Source organism: Aythya ferina, assembly GCF_964211825.1.
Source record: "Aythya ferina genome assembly, chromosome: 17".
Lineage (NCBI taxonomy): Eukaryota > Metazoa > Chordata > Aves > Anseriformes > Anatidae > Aythya > Aythya ferina.
The window spans coordinates 12,300,301-12,321,064 of NC_140316.1; the positions used below are offsets into that span (position 1 = coordinate 12,300,301).

General features: G+C 55.1%; 1 protein-coding gene across 12 annotated transcripts in view; it reads left to right on the forward strand.

Annotated features, from left to right (window-relative positions):
• Window positions 1–11,210, forward strand: part of NCOR2 (nuclear receptor corepressor 2) — a 223,944-nt gene extending 212,734 nt beyond the window's left edge. For 9 of the 12 annotated variants that reach the window (XM_084539360.1, XM_084539364.1, XM_084539366.1 and 6 more), the window contains 8 exons: window positions 129–271; window positions 616–809; window positions 2,367–2,516; window positions 3,247–3,392; window positions 4,599–4,652; window positions 6,996–7,223; window positions 8,669–8,848; window positions 8,937–11,210. In XM_084539360.1, coding sequence (XP_084395486.1) covers window positions 129–271; window positions 616–809; window positions 2,367–2,516; window positions 3,247–3,392; window positions 4,599–4,652; window positions 6,996–7,223; window positions 8,669–8,848; window positions 8,937–9,112 — 1,271 coding nt within the window. In that variant the 3' untranslated portion in view covers window positions 9,113–11,210. The remainder of the gene's footprint in view (window positions 1–128; window positions 272–615; window positions 810–2,366; window positions 2,517–3,246; window positions 3,393–4,598; window positions 4,653–6,995; window positions 7,224–8,668; window positions 8,849–8,936) is intronic. The other 3 variants (XM_084539369.1, XM_084539363.1, XM_084539361.1) reach the window with 2 other exon arrangements.
• Window positions 11,211–20,764: the final 9,554 nt, after the last annotated feature.

Here is a 20,764-nt window from a genome sequence, read left to right on the forward strand (position 1 = left end):
TCGGCGTGAGCCTGAGGCTGGCACGGTGGGCTTGGTGCCCCCGTGCCGTACCAGGATGGTGTTCAGCCATCGAGGAGGGGGACACGGGTGGCACCTGGCTCCAGCTCTGCTCTTTGTGCCTCCTCCAGCCTCGCTGAAGGCCTCGGCCCCCGAAGCAGCCCACCTGCAGCACCTCCGGCAGCCCGACGGCCCCCAGTGCCAGCCCCTGCAGTCCAGCCAGAGCGTCAAGGGCATGAACCAGCGGGTGGTCACGCTGGCCCAGCACATCAGTGTAATTCACCTGGTTTTCTCCTTCCTCTGGGGTGCACGGGGAGGAGGGAAGGGCCACATCCAGAGCCGATGTGAAATGCATCTGGTGGGGAGGGCTGGGGGTGATGCTGGAGACCTCAGCACTGCTGGCCTAGGGCTGGAGAGAGCAGGGTGCATTGGGCACGGTCGTGCCACGTCCTTGCATCAAAAATAAAGCCCCTCACAAGAGCTGCTGCTGGCAGGAGGCAGAAATTACAACCCTGCAAGAACAAAACCTCCCTCATTCCTTCCTGCTTGCCCTTAGTTATGTCCTGCAAAACAAGAAGTAGAGACCAATTCTGCTTCTGACTCAATGGTTTCTTCTAGGAGGTCATCACCCAGGACTACACGCGCCATCACCCTCAGCAGCTCAACTCCCACATCCAGACCCCGGTGTACTCCTTCCCTGGGGCCGCGTGCCCCGTGCTGGACCTGCGTCGCACCCCCAGCGAGGCTTACCTGCAGCAGCAGGAGCACGCAGCAGCCTCCAGGATCTCCCCGCAGAACGAAGGAGGCAAGAGGTGAGCTTAGGGAATGAAGCCACAGTGAGCACAGCCAGGATCTGCCAAGCCACGGTGCAAACCCTGCCTCAAGTGAACCAGGGCTGAGGAGCTGGCGGATGCCCTTGGTTACGTGGCACCCCAGTGAGGTGCTGTGTAGTGCAGGCTGCCATTTGGCACCGCTGGATTTAGGATCCTCAGCTTGGGGCTTGCACGCATCACTTCTTTACATGGTCTAGGGTGTAAAGCTGCCTTCTGATCCAGGCGTTTTTGCCCTGTGGTGCCTCTCTTGCCATACCTGTAGTTCTAGAGGTGCTTTCTAGACCCTATTAGAGTCTGTTTGTGATCCCTTCACAGTTGTTTAGGTGGGAAGGGACCTCCTGAGATCCTCCAGTCCAGCCACGTGCTCAGGCAGGGGCGGATGGAGCCAGTTGTGCAGGGGCCAGTTGGGTTTTGAGCATCTCCACTGATGGAGACCTCACAACCTCCCTGTGCAACCTGTACCAGTGCTCGAGCACCCTACAGTAAAAAAAAAAATTAAATGAATTGTTACCTTGCATTGAGGTAGAATTTGATGTGTTTTGGTTTGTGCCTGTGGCCTCTTGCCCTGTTACTGTCCTCAGTCTCTGGCACTGAGCTTTCAGACCACAGATGGTGCAAAAAAAAACAAGAGAGAAGCATGTTTACCATTGGTTCAGAGTTAATTTTCTCTTCATCAGTCTTAGTGAATCAGAGGCTCATTACACACATGCCATGTCTCAACTCTAATTGCCCATTTAAAGCAACACCTTTATTTCTTTTAAAGTCACTTCTAAATCACGCAGACAGCAGCACGAGGAAAGTCTGGTTGCTGTTGTGCTGAGTTGGAATAAATGGGAATCTTTGCCTGGGAATCCGAGAAGGGGGTCTGTGCTCCCACCCTCAGTCCAGCGGTTCAGTGAGACCCAGATGTGTCCAGGGAACAGGGAGGTCTCCAGACCTGTGGTTCCTTGTCATTGTGTGATTATTTCCCCAGCTCTGCATGGTCTTAGAATTGGATTCGTAACATTAGGGGAGAAAGCCCAGCCCTGGCCACCCAGAGATGAAAAAAAAAAAAAATGAGAAAGAAACCACAGAAAGAGCAAAGACGTAAATTCCCAGAACTGGCCGTGAGGAATTCCTCACGGACTCGACCCTGGCCGCCTCCCAGGCACCGTCTGCACTTGGAGGGCTGCATCCATCCCCTCCGGGCTGCCTCCGAAGGGATCGGGATGCGCCGTGCACCAGAGGGACGCTGGGGCTGAGCCAGAAGGTGCCAGGGCTGCCCCCTCGCATCTCCTGGGATATTTGGGGCAGCTGCTGGCTGGCCTGCTGCCTGGAAATGTGGGCCACAGCTCAGCCCTGCTCCGCACGCCTGTGGTTCAAAACATGCCCGGGGCTGCGCTGCTCCAAGGGGCTCGTGTCAAAAGGCGGCGTGAGCCCGCAAGGGTGGGGAAGGCTTGGCTCTTCTCCCCGCAGTACAGCAAGCTATTTTAGTCCTTCCCCCCAGCCCCGTGCGGAGACAGAGGATGTTGCAATAAACCGATTGCATCTCCCCAGGTCCCCGGAGCAGAGCAAAGCCTCAGCCAGCGGCGGGCCGGACAACTGTATCGAGCCCGTCTCTCCACCAGACGGCGTGGGAGAACCGGAGCACGCCAAGAGCGCCACGTACCCGATCCTGTACCGCGAGGGCGAGCAGATGGACCAGAGGTACCACAGGGCATGGGGATGGTGGTGACAGCCTAGGGATGTGCCCGGCCCCCTGCTCGCCTGGACCAGGAGGACAGCCAGCCTTTGCCTTGCCTTAAGACACAGCCCCGTACCTCTTCGCTTGGGGCTCTCCCCTCCTCACAGCTCCCATAATCCAGCAGCAGGGGCCAGCTGGCTACCGAAACCTTTCCGAGGAGCTGGCCTCCATGCTCATCCTCCTCCTAGACATACAACCACGATTTTGGCCCAATGCTCTGCACTACAGCCCAGCCACGTCCCGTCCCCCTTTGTCGCTTTATCCCAGCAGCCCCCCTGCGTCCCCCCAAATCCCCTCCCCTGAACGCCTTCGCCAGTCCCAGCTGAAACGTCTCACTGTAGAAATTGTCTCCCTGAGTGTTGGGCTGAGCAAGAGATCTGCTGGTAGGGAGCTGAGCTTTAGGTCTGAGAAGGGCACTTGGGCTCACTCATTGCTAGGTGGGAAGTACTCAGGCAGAAGATTTTCTCTTGCATCCAAAAGCAGAGTCACATCCCAGATCCTTACACACCTGTAAGGGTGCTGCAGCTCTGTGCAGTACATTCATGGGAGGGACAGGGAGAAAGGTTGGAAATCCCAAATATCTCAGGAGCCCCAGGCTGATGAGGAAGAGTTGCCCTAAAGGAAGAGGCCTCACGAGGTGGGACTTTGTGACTCTGGCCTTGCAGAGGTTGCTGATGGATTTTTGCTTTGCAGGATGGGGTCCAAGTCCCCAGGAAACAACACGCAGCCTCCAGCGTTCTTCAGCAAGCTGACGGAGAGCAACTCTGCCATGGTGAAGTCCAAGAAACAGGAGATCATCAAGAAGCTCAGCACGACCAACAAAAATGAGACGGAGTACAGTAAGGACATGTGGGGAGCGTATATGGGGGCACTAGGGGGAAAGCTTTGAGGACACATTAAACAAGGGAGATTTGGGAACGGGTGCTGCTGCATTACAGGCTGGGAGCTCCCAAAACCATCCCATGCTTTTTTGGGCAGTGCAAGTGCCAAATGCTTTTTAGGTTGAGCCTCCCCAGCCCTGCTGGTGCCAGCAGTGGCGTTGTGCATCTGGGAGGTTTCCCAGCCGCACATCTCCCTGCTGTGGAGCTGTCAGTCTCACCCGTGTGGCAGTGTCAGATAACCTCAAGAGGAAGGAAATAATGAGCTGAGCATGGAGGAGACTTAAGAACAATTGATATTTTAATGAATGGCCAGCCAAGCTGAATCCTCCCTCCTTGAGATGCATCTCCCCCAACTGTTACTTTAATCCTTACATCAATATTGGTATAGCTCTGTAAAACTAACCAGGCTGGCTTATATTAGAAATTCAGCCCATTCATTCATTAACCACTAATAGAGTAGATAGGATCATAATTTAATTTAGCCCAGCATTATACAGTCAATACTAATTCAATTTGAATCCATCTTACAACAGCTGCATTGGATAAGAGCGACCAAGCTGTCTCGTCTCCTGGATGATGTTACCATGAGCCAACAGCATTGTTATGCCCCTTTGGGGACGTGTGGCTGAACCCTGTGACCTTCCACACATTTCCTTATCAAGGGAAAATATACAGAAATAGGAAACACCTCTCATTTGATGAGGATTTCTGTTATTCTAAGGAAAGCGATATCCAAGCCAAACAGCTCAGCTAAAAGGGAAAATATTGATTTAACGTTTCTTCTCCTCCTCCTCGCCCTCCCCACTGCCCAGACCTGCTCCCTGGATGTGGGGATGTGAGCCTTTGGAAATCCCATAGGCAGGAGAGGCTTTAACTTCACAGAGCTCGTAATCCGCAGGGCCGGAGGGAGGGAGGGAGAGAGCTCAGCACTGAGCGTGGACATCACCCTGGGTCTCTGGGCTCTGCTTTTCTGCCCTTGCCCAGCTGATGAGACGTGCCTGCTGTGGCCCAGGCGGTATTTATGGTCCCAGCCAGCACCTGCAGACCTGCTCCTGCTGCTGCCAACCCCTCGGTGCTGTGATGGGCTCAGCGAGGTCTCATCAGGGCTGGGCCAGCCTGCATGTGCTGCTCTCCGTACTGAAGAGCTTCTTTGTTTTTCTCCAGATGTTGGGCAGCCTGGGACAGAGATTTTCAATATGCCAGCGATTACCGGAGCAGGTAACTCTCGCGCTGTCTCTGTACCGTACCTCACTCCATGCAGAGCTCACCGCTGGGACGAGCAGGAGGCTCGGTAGATTTTGGCATTTCCTTGTTTCGTTGTGCTGTAATACCGAGCGCTGTGGCTGGTGAGAGAGTGGAGCCCTGGTACTCTCTGTAGCTCCCAGTGCGATTCCTCTGAAAGCCTTGCGGGGTTTGAGGAGAGGTTAAAAGCTGAGCTGAAGGGCAAAGCAGGAGCTGAAATGGGGGGTTAGGGGCTTCCCGAGAGGCACCGCACCCTCCCCAGGCCTGCTGCACCCGTGGCTTTCTGCCCCGCTGGGAGAAGAGGAGAGAGAGAGGCTCAAGGAAGGGGTTTTGGCAAAAAGGGGCCGAAAGCAGCCCCATAGGATCGGGCAGGCAGCGTGGGCTTCCCAGACATGGGACGGGCCAGCCCGAGGCAGGAGGGTGGCACGGAGGCTGTTGAGCTGCTGCCATCTGCGTCCCGCACAGCTGCAGAAATGTCGGTGCGGGCACACAAATGGCACCAGGAGAGCCTTCTGCGGGGTTTCACAGCAGCACCCAGCCCTTGCCATCTCATCTGTGTGAAGGTCCCGTGGCGTGGCTGGGGCTCTGGGACCAGGCTGCTGTCCCAGAGGGCAGGAGGCACATCCTATACATCCTGCCTGCCCCCATCACCCCCGGGGATCCAGCCCTGCCAGCAGCGCAGCTTTCTCCAACGAATCCCCACTGACGAGTATTAATTAATACTTAATCAAGTATTAACACCCTCCTACAGCGGGGACACCTCCAGGTTGTTACATTAATAATTAAGAGGAGGAATGACCAAGGGAAGGAGCCGGGGGCTGCACAGCAGCAGGGGGGTGCCACACAGCGGTGCCACACGCGCTTCCCGTGCTGGTCTGCATCCGTAGCATGCTGATACGCCCTGGGGTGAGATCTGAGCCCCAGCCTGGGGGCAAGAACTTGTAGGGTAGGGGCCAAGGACTTGTGGGGTAGGAGGGCAAGGACTTGTGGTGAAGGGGGGCAAGGACTTGTGGAGTAGAAGGGCAAGGCAAGCCGTCAGTGGTGTCCTCCTTGGGAAGAAGCGGCTCCTGCCAGCAGCCGGGACCCGATGGTCCGTGGCAGACGGAGTTTAGGGGTGAAGCCTGACCTCCCCAAAGCCTCCCCTGGTTAAAGCTGCTCCTGCTGTGCCGGAGGGAGGAGCAGAGCGTAGGGAGCCGAGGAGCAGGGTCTGGCTGGAGGGGGACCCGGGGAGACCTTGCCCCTTTGCAGGACAAGGGGAGCCGTCCCTTTGTGAGCGGAGAGGCAGCGATCCCAGCACGAACCCCCCCAGGACGGGGCGAGCTGGGGGGCTGTCGGGGGGCTTCCCTCGCCAGCCCGCTGTTTTTGTGTCTGTATTTTGCCCTTGCTTGTTCCCTGTAACCGCCGCGTTGGGAATGACGGTCGCGTGGCTGAGCCTAGTGCCCTCTGGTCCCTGTGCGGCGCTGCACCATAACTGCATGGCTTCTGACACTCACAACCACTCGGACACCACCACCTCGCCTCTGCAGCCTGTCCCGTAGCCACGGCCGAGCCTGGGAGGGGGCCCTGGTCCGCCGCGGGCCCCCAGCCCCATGGGGAGGAAGGGAGTGGGATGGGTGAGGGGCTTGCGCGAGGAGGGCTGGAAGGACTCTGCCCTCTCCCCCAGCATAGCCTGGTCTGTGCCCCTCTCCGGGGGCTGCTTCCCACCTCTTAAGCCAGGGCACCTCTTTCCCATCCAGTTCCATGGGGTTTTTCCAAACGTCCCCTCTTCCTACCCTGTCTCTTCCTCCACGGAAAACTGCCCCAGCCTCAAAGTTCTCCGCACACCTACGTTTACAGACCCCAGGGGGGGTCTCCTCCTCCCCACGCACTGCTCCCAGCCGGGTGGGGAGCGCAGCCCCCTTGGTGCTGCCACCTCCCCGGGGTGCAGCAGAGACCCCTCTCCCTTTCGCCACTTCTTCCAAGCCCTCCCCAAGCCCCTGGCCCCAGGCAGACGTACACAGCGCTCCCTTCCCACCGCCAGCCCCTGCCAAGCCCTGGGGTGGGATGGAAAAGGGAGGAGGAGGAGGAGGAGGAGGAGGAGGAGGAGGAGGAGGAGGAGGAGGAGGAGGAGGAGGAGGGGGGCCAACCCGCGCCGAGTGCTTTGCAGAGCTTTACAGAACAAGATGACAAAGTTTGTTGCTTTGCGAGAATGTGCTGACTGTTTGTTTCTTCCCTCCTCCCTTGTCTCCTTTCTCCCCTTTCCCCGTCCCCCCATCTTTCTTCTCATTTGGCCCCCCCATCTCCCGCCCCCCTCTTTCCTCCCCCTCCCGTATCTCCCAGGGCTAATCAGTTGTAGGAGCCAGTCGGTCCAAGAGAATTCCAGTACCAACATGGGGTTGGAGGCAATAATTAGGAAAGCCCTAATGGGTAAATATGACGAGCAGTGGGAAGAGCGCTCACCTCTCAGTGCCAATGCTTTTAACTCTCTGAATGCCAGTGCAAGCCTGCCCGCTGCTATGCCCATAACTCCTGCTGATGGACGAAACGAGGACGTGCGCTCCTTGCCAGGTCTGCAGCCCTCTCCACCTTCGCTCTCTCTGTGTTATTAATTCTCAGCCTTTGTTTTTTTTTTTTTTCCCTTTTGCGGGTGGATTTATTCCCCCTCCGCCCTGCCGTTTTTGTTCATTTTGGTTTTCTTTTCTCCCTGCCCCAGCTTTGAGCTTTGTGAATCCGCTGATTAATCCTGGTCTTGTTTGATGTTAATTTAATAGTCTCGGAAGGTGCTGTTGCTTTCTCTAAACCACTGACTGTGCTCTTTCCCCGTCTGTTACAGTTTTTTTTTAATATCTCCCTTTTTTTAAATCACGTAAAGGAGGGTGGGGGAACCCCACACCCAAAAGACCAAAGCCATAACCTAAAAGAGCCACCCCAAACCGCCTGAAAAACCCCCTCCCATGCCCAGCACACCCAGCAAAGCCCCTTTTGCTGTGCCTCGGCCCCGGGCAGCAGGAGGGGATGCCGGGTCCAAGCAGGCAGCGCGTGCCCGGAGCTGGGCTTCCCAAAGGACAGCCGAGGGGACACTGGGCAGGGTCACGCTTCCCTCCCCACCCTAGGCTCAGGGGTGTCAGGGCAGGGTCTGGCTGAGACAGACAGGGCCTGGAGTGAGAGGAAGAGCTGAAGGGAGCCCGAAGGGACAGGTCAGGGACGTCTTCAGAGACCAGGGCTGGAGGCGAGCCCCTGGGTGCTCGGAGCCTTAGCACCTGAGGGCCCCAGCCGGGCACTGCAGAGGGGTCGCTCAGCTTTGGGGGGCTGGAGCAGAGCCAGGAGGGACATTCTGCACACCCCCAGCTAAGGAAGGGAACCAGAGACAGGTCGGGGAGAGCTTTTGTCCCTTGCACACCCACTAAGGGCACAGTGGTGCTGGGGGCAGCCTCAACCCTGCGTGATGCTGAGGCAAAGCCGCGGGGACACGTGTTACCATCCAGGCCAGCTCAGAGCAGGCGCTCCCCGGCTTGCTGCAGAAAAGCTTCTCTGGCCACTGCATGAACCCAGCAGCTTCTTCCACCCACGCTTCCCTGCGCCCGGCAGAGGCTGCCCAGGGCCGGTGGGGTGGGACACAGAGCCCACCCATCTGTCCATCTGTCCCCCTTCGGGAGCTTCCTCCTGCTTAGCTGGGCTAACATACCCAGCACAGGCTCTTTTGGCCCTTAAGCCTTTCAAAATCTGGCTGATTTTGCTGATTAAGGACCACAGGGACGGGGAATACACTCGGGGCGGCGGCACCCTCGTGGCCACAGGGTCCCTGTATCTGGCCACAGCGTGTGGCACGTGGATCCCTGTCCCTCCCGCGCCACCACCCGCAGCTGCAGGCTTTCAAACCGCGCGTGGTGCTGGGGAAGCGCTGGGTGCATGCACTCCTCCCCCCCTCCCCGACCCCAAAAAACCATCGCGGCCCGGATCCCGCGACCGCCTCCCTGCGGGCCTTGGTGACGAGCGGGCGCTTCTCTTTGCAGGAGGAGGGGGAAAGCCAAAGATCGCTGCCAGGCCCAACAGCCGCAAGGCCAAATCCCCAGCGCCGGGTCTGTCCTCCGGCGAGCGGCCGCCGTCCGTGTCCTCGGTGCACTCGGAGGGGGACTGCAACCGGAGGACGCCCCTCACCAACCGTGTCTGGGAGGACCGGCCGTCGTCCGCAGGTAGGTCCCGGGGGGGCCACGTGTCCCCACAGCAGCCCCCTGGGTGAGCCCCACGGCGCTGACCCCCCGCTCTCTCCTCCCCACGCAGGCTCGACGCCGTTCCCCTACAACCCGCTCACCATGCGGCTCCCCAGCGGGGTGGTGACGGCAGCCCCCGCCGCCCCCCTGCCGCAGGGGACGCCCGGCAGCCAGCACCACGCGTGGGACGAGGAGCCCAAGCCCCTGCTCTGCTCCCAGTACGAAACCCTTTCGGACAGTGAATGAAGCGAGCCAGGGGCAGGGAGACGGCGACCAAACCGACGGCGCGGGGAGCGAGCGAGCTGCCCGGGGCGAGCACCGAGCGCCCCGGCCCCGCTGGCTCTCACGAGCAAAGACGCAGGAGCAGAGCTTTTTTTTGGGTTTTAATTTTTATTTTTTTTTTTAACCTTCTTCTCCCAACCAGCCAATTTGGGGGGGCGACAACTTTTTTTTGTTGTTGGTTTATTTTTCCTTTTTTTTTGTTTTGTTTTGTTCTCAACATCTGGAATTTTCTGCATCCTCTTCAGTCTAAAAAAAAAGAAAAAAAAGCCTTAACGATACAAAACCCAAGGATCCCACCTTTGTCCTTGCCAGCATGGCTGAGCGGTGACCCCGCGCTCGAGAGAGGGACTGAGCGGCCACGCACGTCCCGGGGCCGCGCACACACGGACGCTCTGCTCCCACGGCGCCGAGTGAGGGGCTCCATGGGGCTGTGCCACGGAAACACAAAACCTTGAGACGGTTTAAAAAAAAAAAAAAAAAAAAAAAGATTTAAAATTGTTGAATAGGATCAAACCCAGTTTGGTTTCCCCCGGCTGATCTGAGGGTGGGGAGCCCATCGTCCTGGCCGCACGGGATGGGACGCGTTGGCCTCAACGCGCTTTGAACACGGCTGGGAGGAGCAGGGGAGGGAGGGAAGATCCGTTTCTGAAAAAAAAGCTGGTCCCTTCGGTGATGGATATCCCGGGCTGCAATTGGAGTGGGAAGAGATTTCCCCGGGGGGGGCTCGCGCGCTGCCTGGGGACGGGCTTGGTTGCTTTAAGTGCATTGTTTTCTGAATGGTGAGAAAAGGCAATTGTAAATTGTATTGGTCTACAGGGTATATTTTTGATACCTTCAGTGAATTATGTCAATATTTTACGCAAGGAAGGACTTAAACAAAACACAGTATTACATGCTGTAAAAGAGGTTCTGTTCTTACACACAGGCTTTGATGTGTTTGTCCATTGTATGGAAATGTTTAAAAAAGAAAAAAAAAAAAAGGTAAGAGTGATCCATCAAAGTTGTCTGTAAGTCAGGAGAATGTATGAACTTAGATTTAAAAAAGAAAATCTTGCCATGGTTGCAGGGCCCCCCGTTACACACACCTCTGCTAATTCAGCAGAATCCATTTGCTGGTTGCAGTCGTTGATTCTCCAGAGCCCTCCAGAGCTGGCCGGGTGCAGGGGCAGCGTGGGCAGGAGGCCGGCATGGCAGGGAGTTCACAGGAAACTTTAAAAAAGAAAAAAAGAAAAAAAAAGTTTTTATTGTATTTTTGTGATACACACGAATGCTCTACTTTACATTATTTTTTTTTCATTCCATGATGTTGGATCATATCTGCAGTTACATGGTTAAAGAACAAAATATTAGACTTTTTTTCATTCACTTCTGCTTTCTCGCTCTGGGGGAGAAAAATGGCAAAAAAAAAAAAAAAAAAAAAAACACAAAAAATGTATTAAATGCTTTGCATTCTATACGCTAGAGGAAACAAGACCACGGCACAGACTTTCCGCCTCTCCCGCTGCGGGGGGAGCCAGCCCGCGCCGCCTTCCAGCAGCTCTTTGATCCGCCGCGTGTCAGACAGCGAGGATCGCCTTGTCACGTTCTCGATGGTTATTTCTTTTCCCCCTGCAATGTTCCCAGGGTGATTCTGATTTCAAAGCAAGAGAATGATGGTGTTTGTTGTTTGTTTGGGGCTTGTTTTTTTTTTTTTTTTTTTTTTTTTTTCCGTTTTGTTTTGTTTTCCGTTTTTTACAATGTACAGGTTTTTAATGTTCATCAATGTTTGTGTCTTTTCTGTTGTGCTTTTTTTTTTTTTTTAAGAAAAAAAAAAAAAACAAGACAATGCACAAGCGATGTGGAAGTCTTTCAGTTCCCAGGTTATTGCTGCTGGTGTCTTCATGGCTCTGAGATGTAAAGCTAACAGAGCTGATGTCTGGGCATAACGCTATTAAAGTGTCGCAGATTTTGCTGGGATCCAAAATTCGACCCATCTTCAAAGCCGCCTCCTTAACCTTTTCAGACAGAGAAAAAAAAAAAAAAAAAAAAACACAACAAAGAATAAAGTTACCACTTGGCACAGTAGCAATACTGTGTGCTGCTTTGGTGTCTTGAGGAGAGGCCGAGCCAGGGGCAGGTTGCTGCTGAAGAGCGGATGCGGTTGGCAGGGCCACGGTGCCCAGAAGCGCGGAGGAGCGATGTGGAGGTGGTGGAGCTGGCGTGAGGACAGCCTGGCTCATTTTCTCCATGGCTGGGGCTCGCTTTCTCCACCGAGGGGACAGCCCTGGCCTCACAGGCTGTCCCAGCACCAGCCCTGGCTGTGGAGACGGTGCTGAGCTCGGGCGGCGGGACGAGGCGCGGGGCTGCCGGCGCTCCCTGACCTTGTGGCTCACAAAGGGAGGCAGTGGGTGACATTTGGGTTCCACACCCTTGGTGTCGCCCTCACAAGCCCTGTCACCACCCAACTGGGGCAGTTTTGTCCCCTTCTGCCCCAAGGCATGGCCCCTCGGGACATCCCACACCAGCCAGAAGTGATCCTGAGGGCTGGGCTGGGCTCGGGGCCTGCTGCCTGAGGTGGGGAAGGGCAGTGAGGAGCTGCTGAGGCACCACCTCACGCCGCCATGCAGCAGGAGGAGGTTACACGGCCCCATTCCCTTTTCTTTGCCCTTTCCACCATGGCTTCGTGTGCCTGAAGGAGGGGTTGGAGCTGGTGGGGCTCGCCCAGAGGCCTGGGAGCACTGAAGCGAAGCCGAGGCCCGGCCCAGGGCTGCGCTGTGAGGGACTCACTGCGTTTTCAAGAGTGGTGAGAGGTTTGTGAGGTACTTTTTTGTCATCGTGGGGCTGATGGCTGTGTGGGCGTGTGGCCTGTGCAGGGCAGTGTTTTGAGGAGGGGTTGGTGGTGCCACAGGGCTGGAAGGGCCTTGGTGGCAGCAGTTCCATGCTGGAGGTTTGGCCCTGTGTGGGGTACGCGTGTGGGGTTGGCTTCAGCGGGGTCCTGCCCTTGGGGGAACCTGGAAGCGGGGAGCTGCTGCTCCTCCAAGTCACAAACACTGCAAGCGACACCTCCCCGTCCTGCCCTCACGTCCTCCTGCCAGCCAAAGGCTCTGTTTTCACGTGCTTTTGCCCCAAATCACCCAAGTCGTCGTGCTGCCGGCCGTGATGCATCCCCATCCTGCAGCCAAGGAGGAGAAAGGCACGTTAAGCTGTTAGAAAAACAAAACAACCCCAGTGTAAAGGTAACGTTAACCGACTTTGTAGTTTGTACAAACTGGCAAGCAAATTATTGGGCAATTTATTGTTTCAGCTGTACCGAGGGGGGAAATATCTATCTTTTGTACAAGCAAATTGTGCATAGCTGTTTTGAAGTGAGTTGTACGATAGACGGGGCTGTACATAGAAACCACAAGGTGTAAATATTTACGCAGCTTGCTCTGAAGGGGTGGTTTTCTTCTACTGAAGGTGAAGGGTTTGTTCACTGTTATTTTGCTCAGCGCGCCCACCAGCAAGCGGTGTGGGCAGCAGTGGCCGAACACTGCCTGACTGTTTAAATAATAAAAAGGCAAACAAACAAACCAAAAAAAAAAAAAAAAAAAAAAAAAAGCTTCTTTGCCAGCAAAATACAGCTCTCCTGCTTCTTTCCGTGCGTAAGCCCAGGAGGAGCCAGTTGATGCCGCAGTATGGGTGGGAGCGGGGCGGGTTGGGGACCCCGTGGTGGCGGGGTGCAGCTGGGGAAACCCCCGGCAAAATGGGCTGAGAGTGGGGGAAAAAGGGCTGCTGGTGGCTCTGCAGGTGGGAGCAGCGGTGTGTGCCCTGGGCTGGCCTTGGCACTGGCACAGCGTCGGCCCCACGTTGCATCGTGTCCCCCCCAGGACCCAGCGGTGGTGCTGGGGCTGCCCGAAGGACCCTGCCCCAGGTGGGTGAGGGGGGAGTTTGCTGGCTGGAGCCCAAGGGGCATCGCACGCTTCTACGGCTTGCAGGTGGGTGCACTGGCTGAGTCACAGCCCCCTCTTTGCCTCGGTTTCCCTATCTTTCCCCATCATTAATGTGTCTCCCAGCAGCCTGAAGCATCTCAGAAGAGGGATTTTTCCTCTTCCCCTATTTTTATTTTTCTTATTTATATTTTCATTTTATTTTACTGAGCTGCTGCCTGCAGCTCCCCAGACATCAAACAGCCCCCGGGTTCTCCTGGCAGCGGGATGTGTTTGGCCACCGAGGCTTCTTCCCCCGACCCTGCGTGCCCCAGACTGTTTTTGTTGGCTTTTCGCAGGGGAAACAGAAAACCCTCCCAAAACAAAACAGCCTCCTGGAGCTCTGTTTGGGCCTGAGGAGTGGGGAACGGACCCAGGGGCTGGGGGACCCTGGGCCCCAAGGATGGCTCTGGGACCCCTTAACCAAATGCCACCAAATGCACCCCTTGGTTTCGATGCTCCTTGAATATCAGCCAAGAAAAACAGTGTTCAGCTGTGGTTGGAAAAAGAAAAAGTTCTGGTGGTGGATAAACCCTCCCAAGCCCTGTAGGGAATTACTGGGGAAGCTAATTAGCTCTACCTAATTAACAGCTGGGACAGAAGCGCTGGTAGCTGTTTGCTGCTCTGGATTGCTTTACCCCTGATGTCCGTCCCGTGGGTTTTGGTTGACTTTGGCTGGGGCCGCAGCCATCAGACCCCCACCCACGTCTGTACCCACAGGATTATTTTTTGGCATGGGAGGTTGTGTTGGAGGATGTCTGGGGGCTGTTTGGAGCACGAGGGTTTGTGCTGCTGTCTCAGAAAGTGGCCCACAGGAGGAAAGGGGCCTGGGGCTGTGCCGCAGGGGGATGTGGAGGAGGTTTTGTTTCACAGGGCAAGTGGTGAAGGGGAACTGGCTTCCTGCTGAGGTGCTGGGGCTGAGGGATATGTGTGTGACTGTGGAACTTAACCCATTAGAGGGCTGTTACCGGTTTTGCACTGAGACCCTTCAGCTGCCTTTTCTGTGGCTCAGAAATGGGTTTTACACGTAATAATAATAATACCATTTTCCTTCTCAAAGGAGCAATGGGCATCTGTGCTTACAGGTATAAGGCACAGCATTTAGGGTGCTTAAAGATCCATTCAGGCTGCCCCAAATCGTGGGGGATGCTCCTGGGCTGTCTGTGGTCCTGTGCAACCCTGTTTGTCTGTCCGGGTGCTCACGGTGTCCGAAAGGCTCCTGTCCCTGGGCTGGAGAAGGATCCACGCCAGCCTGAGAGCCCTGCCAGCACCCAGGCACAGCGAGCCTACAGCTGCATGCACGAGGTAGAGATGTGCTGGCTCCTAAAGCCTGAAGGTCTCCGGGCCCAATGAGAGTGGTTTCTGCTGAAGTTCCTCCTGGAAAGCCTTGCTGCTCGGGAGGCAATTAGAAGTTAATAAATAGCACAAACAGAAGCCAGGCTGTTCAGCTTCCCGCCTCAGGATTTCAGTGGTGATGAGGGCTGACAGCAGTTGCCCTGGTCAATAATTCACACTGATGCTGAAGGAACAGAAGGTGGGAAAACGCTACATTCAGGGCCAGCACTCATGATTTAATGATGGAAAACTTTAGGCCTACTTGAAAAGCTCTTACATAAGGAGATGAAAATGAAATGGGACAAAAGCAGATGGCTTCAAAAACCAGCAATAAAGAAAAATGTCAGAAACCCAGACTCACTCGGGTTTTGGTTTGGTGGCAAACAGGGATTTTTGGAGGGGAGAGGAAACATAAAAGATGTTCCCTGATGGCTTTGCCCTGGACAGAGGCTATAAGGAGGTGCAGGAGCACCGTGACCTTCTCCTGGTGGTGAATTGATGTTTAGTTAGGATGATGGGGCTGGTGTTTTCCTTCGTTTTCTTTTATTTCGGAAAGAATTAAAGCAAGAGGAAGATTTTTTTTTTTTCAGACAGGCCTGGACGAGTCAGAAGAACCGTGAGGAACTGAGTGAGACAGCGGTTGTCCTCCCTGCATCTCTGTGCTCCAGCTTCTCCATCGCCCCGTGCGCCCCGCTGGTAGCAGGAAGAGACATGGCTGTGGCACCCAGCAATGGGCTTAGTAAGATAAATAAAAACAGGTAAAAACACACCAGAATACAAAGGACACTTGTCCCTGAACCTTCACAGGAGGCAGGTTGTGCCCAGCAGCCCCTAAGCAGAGCACAGGATTGCAAAGTGAGGAAAAAATTGGTAATGGCTCCTAGGAGCCCTGAAGCAGGAAGCGTTTCTTACCGTCCTGGCAGTGGCAGTCTAAATCACTGCTTAGTTCTTGTGATTTGCCATGAAATTATGTATGTTCTCTGATAACGGTGCGGAAGGCTGAAGAGATGATTTTGGCAGTTGATGAGATGTCGCAGGCTGGCGAGTGGCTTGGAAGGAAACCAGAGAGCCTTTTGATGCATGCCTGGCTCTTATCGGTGCTGGGCAAGGGCACGGGGAACTTTGGCTAATGCTGTCTGGTTTGTGAGCCCAGCCAGGGAGGTCTGGGCTCGCATGAAACTTGGGAAAGGTGTCACTGTGTGCGTGTAACAGCTGAATTAATCGTCAGGTTTGTTTATCCTCTCATTTTTGGCCTCCTGTAATTACCAAGCGGAGTATTTGTCAGGGCTCCGGGCAGCGGAGTGGCAATAAATCACTTGCCACTGACTGGAGGTTGAGCAGTGTCTGAAGCGAGGTCGGTGTCACCGCCAGTACAAGTGCAGTGCTCTCAGCTCCTGCTGTCAGCCCCTGTGAGCACAGAGCAGGCAGAATTACTGCCCACGGCGCTGCCTGGTGATGGATTCTGCCACCTGCGTGGCACAGAGCAGAGCATCAGCCACGCATCGCTCCTGGTCTGTACTTTTGAAGAGCACAGGGTGCTTCCCTTCACCAGGAAGGGTTTGAATGGTGCGAATGTGGTGTGTAGAGAGCAGCAAGGAGCTACTGCTATAGGGTGTTCTGCTTTGAAGCCGACGCTGCTTTAAGCTCGGCAGGGTACTTCGAAAAAGCAGCAATTGTCAGTGAAGCTTGATCTTTGGCCAGCGATTTTTGCTGCCCTCACCCAGCTTCTTTTCATATTTATTAGTCATTTGCAATCTGTTTGATGGCTGGCTATGTGCCAGCTGGGAGAAAACTCTGGTGGTAATGCTGAGGAGATGGCAGGGGCAGGGAGCGCCACCATGCTCCCATCCAAACGTCTGCTCCCAAGGACGCTGCGTGCTGGCTCAGCGCGGTCCCAAACTCTGCTCAGAGCAGCTCCACCGTGCGCACTGCAACAGCCCCAAATCAGCTCTGGTGAGAGGCTGATGCTGAAGAAGTGTGAGCTCCTCTTTTTGTGAAAGGCTGGAGAGCAGGCAAGCAATCCTGGTCTCGCTCTGCCCGAGATGCAGGGAATGTTTTCTGCTGCTGCTTTGTCCCGAGCCCTGTAGAGAAAGCGCAGTGGCTGCCAGAGGTCAGGCCCAAGGAGCCTGGCCGGTGCGTGCCTGGAGGTGGGCGCCAGGTCTGGAGCTGGATTCCAGTTGGACCGAATCAGAGCTTCTCCCCACAGGGATGTTAATCCTGGGCCTTGGGTTAGAGCCATCTCCAGCTTTTGTGGTTTTGGAATAGAAAAAGAGCTCCGTTCTGTTCAACAAATCCTTATGCCCTGTCTCCAGACCCAGATGACAAGTCACAACCATTTCACGTGGTGCTGGCCCCTGAGACATGAAACCCATCTCACTGCCCTGCACTGGGCCCACTTTTAAGCTACCAGGCAAAGTTCAGTCCCCATGGGTTGCCGGAGCGTCCTGCAGAGCTGCTCCTCCATCCACTGGAGAAGGAGAAACCAAGCAGCAGAGGCTGGAACCACGCAGCAGAGGTTGCTCCTGGGTCTCTGTGCAGGAGGAACAACCTTTTTATTAGGTCCAGATGTTCCTTTCTGCCCCGGGCCGTGCTGGGAAGTAAAGCAACGTGTGTTAATGTTGGCTGGAGGAGCCTCGCTGGGAACAGGCTTGAAGGAAGCAGGATTTCTCCTGCCCCCCATGTTCTGGGTGCACCAGGGCGATGGGCCAGCTGGGGCCGGCACAGGAGGCACAGGCACAAGCGATGGGGGCGATCTGAGCAGCCCTGCTTCTTTCAGTGACCAAGAACCTCCCAGCTGCAAGCAAGGCTTTAACCAGCCGCCCACCTCCCCAGGTCTTTCTGGTAGCCGCTCGGCCACTTCTGCTGTCCCCGGGCCACCAGCAGGTGCAGGAGGGCCAGCACAGAGGAGCTCGTGCTTCCTTCTGGGCAACGTCCCACCGGGTTCGTGGGGCGATGCAGCGAGCCGCTCGCTGCTCAGGGAGGACTGTGCGTGAGGGGCAAGGCTGCGCTCCAGATGTTACTCCTCACCATTAGGCAGTGTTTAAAAATATAGGAGATTTTTTTTCTTTCTTTCTTTCTGAGCGCACATCGAGGAGAGACCTTTGGAGGGGGTGAGCGGCAGGGAAGGGGCTGGGCATGGGCACGCAGCGGGGCTCTCCCCGAGCCGGGTGCTCGCCCCTCTGCCAGCGGAGCTTTGCCAAGAGCTGCACCCAGCGCTGCTGGAGCCGGGCTCAGCCGGGTCCCCAGGGTCCAGTGCCAAGCCTGGAGGCTGTCGAAACACGTGGCTCGTTAATAGTGCGTTCGGCTACGGCTGGGGCTTGCGCACAGGGCTGGCGCTGCCAAAATGTTTACAAGTGCTGGGGGACTCGCAAAGGGCCCAGGCTGCAAAGTTGAAGGGCAGAGCCAGAGGCAGAGCAGCGCTGTGCTTAGCAAAGGATCCCGAGCCTGGGGTGCTGCTCGGCTGCTCCCCATGTTCTCTTTGACAGAGGGCTCCCGCTGGAGCTGAAGGGGGTAGAGATGCTCAATTCCTCTCCCTGCTGATGGGGAGTGGGTGGCTCTGGGTGCTGTATCTCCTGCTTCCATCTATTTTACAGGGTGAAGCCCACAAGCAACCAGCCAGAGATGCTTTAAGAGGCCTGTGCTGCTGCCATCCCATAGAGCCCCACAGGAAGCTGGACCCAAAGCTAAAACCCAATTTAGGGCCAGCTCTGCACCACAACGTGCTGGTAGCTCCATGGCACCCGTCTGAAACACAGCAGTGGGCACCAGCACCGTGGGAGCATACAGGCACTGGGGAGCCCCTTCCTAAAACCATCCTACAGCAAACGCCCTGGAGGGGCAGGTGCAAAACAAACTCAGTCGGAAGCACGGCAAAAACCCATCTGTGAGTGGAAGAGGTCAAAGAAGAGTACGAAGGCTTTTATTTCCTGAGGCATTTGTCAGTAAGACAAATGTGTTTTCTTAAATTTGCTGCGTTCTCCTAGCTGGCCTCCCACCCAAATGGCCTTCCACGAGCATAAAGCAGGGTGTTGGCTTGTGTCCTTTGTAATCCAATGCTTGTGGACTCAGATGAGGAATTGGTTGGATCGCTGCTTATTATCAGTAAGTGGGGCATGCTTAAAAGAAATGGGCAGATTTCAACACTACATCTATAGCTGGTTTCCTGCCGGCATGTTTCTCTTGCCCTTATTATTTATGTTAAAATGATAAATGGGGGATTGATGGTTCTAGCTGGTTTATGAATAAGCAGATTTTTTCACTGTGGAGCCCCAAGGGAGGGTAACGTTTCGACAATCCCCCATCAAAGAGAAGTTTGTACTCACGTGTGCCTGCATGCATGTTTGTGTAAGTGTGTGCGCATTGCTTGTTCATCTACTGTGTTGCACTTGGGGTGCTTTGCACTGTCCCTCCTCTGTGCACCCCTACTGCACATCCTGGTGCCACTTTAGGTTTCCCAGAGCACGTGGCCCCTTGGCATTCCCACCCAAAGCAGGGCACCTGGAGCAGCTTGATCCCCAGAGCGGTGGGTGATGTGCTGGGGGGCTGCATGGCCAGGGAGCAAGCACAGTGCTCTGCGTGGAGCAGTGGGCCCCTGACTGCAGTGGTCAGCTTGGAAAAACCCTGATCCCGTTTGTATTTCAAGGAGCTGGAAATAGCCGCTGGTCTCAGGATCTGCTTGTGAGAGAGGAAGAGCCCCAGGGAGCTGATTTGGATGTTTATGTGTACAGAAATGTCTAATCACCGGGCTAGGATGGGCTCAGGAAGGGAATCTGGAGGTGGTTAACTGCAGAGGAGGATATTTTTATGCTAGAAATGTGCTGTCCGCCTGTTTGCCGGGTAGGAAGGATACGAGGAGCATCAAAGGCTTGGCAGGACGAGCGTTTTCATCCTCATAGATGTGAACTCCCTGTCTGCCTTGGACTCTGAGGCGTGGAGCTGTTTGGATCCAGCATCATTATTAGAAGCAGAAAATGGAGCTCATAAAAACTCCATCCTTACACCCCCCAAAAAAACAATTCCAGGACCCTCTATCCTACTTGAGAACAAACTATTCCTGCATCAGTTGCCCCCTGTGGCTGAGCATGTTGTCAGAGGAAGGGGACTCAGTGCAGAAGCTGTGCAGGGCCAGGCAGGACCTGGCCCTCTCCTCTGCAGTGAGCCAGGAGAGGCAGGAGCAGGCAGGAGTCGGGTGCCAGCGCTTATCTGCCACTGGTCTGGGAGCTACCGCAGTGCTGCAGTGACAGCCTGCCACCCACCCACGTCTGCTCCCCACAGAGCTGCCTTCGGTGGCCGTTCAATGTCCTGTGCCACAGCAGAGGCAGTCTGTGCCTCAGCCCAGGCGTGCTGCTGGTGGTTGCTCTGCACAGGCACAGGCCTGTGACCGTTCTGAGGACTGTGACACAACTTTCCTGATGTTTGGTACTGCCTAGATCTTTCAAAGACACTTCTGCGGGTCCAGGCTGTGACATTGCCATCTGCTGAGCCAAAGGAGCAGAGATCGAGCCCAAGGCCTTGCACGTGGCAGTTCCAAGCTGGCAGACTGGCAGCGGGGTTTTCCTACTCCAGTATCAGGTCGGGTTCTTTTTCTGTCAAATCCCTTCACTGTTTGTTGGCTGTACATAGCTGTGGAGTTAGACTGATAAAGGCGTAGGTGGAATTGGGATCCCAGCATGTGGGTTTTTAGTATTATTAATTTGTATCTGCCCATTATCAGCAACTTCTCTAGGTGAGGCTTTTGGCACTTCAAACGCAGCATTCGTGCTGTCTGTAAAACCAGCCTAAACCTTTCCTTCTGTTCATAAAGGCATCTCGTCCAAGCTCAAAGTCCATCCATTATAACTTCAGCACCTTGTAATCCCTCAGAGATATGTGCAATTACTCTCTGAAATATCCCAGGAGCAAAACTAATACCAAGCATCATCTGCTTAAATTTACAACATCCAAATGGCACAGTAAAAGCCACTAGGAGTTAGCTCATCAGAGTGCGCTTGCCAAAACACATATCCTGCATCTAATACTGCTTTTGCTTCTGAGGATTTAGCTGCCACCTCAGGAATCTTCTTTGGACGGCATTCATGTCTTACGGTTTTATTTAAATAACAGGAGTGGATGCACGTGTCCTTCATCTGGCGTTTGGATTTCGACCATCAAACTCGCCCAGTCCGTGCATCCCCTGCCTTTGCTATGCTGTTGCCATTCCTCAGGTTCTTGAGCATGAGCATCTCCCATCCTTCATCCTAGGAGCAGTTCAGCCATAATTTGTGTCAAAAAAAACTTGGGATGAGGACAGGGGCATTTCCCGTGCACCTGAAGCAAGCCTCTTGCGCAACGTGGC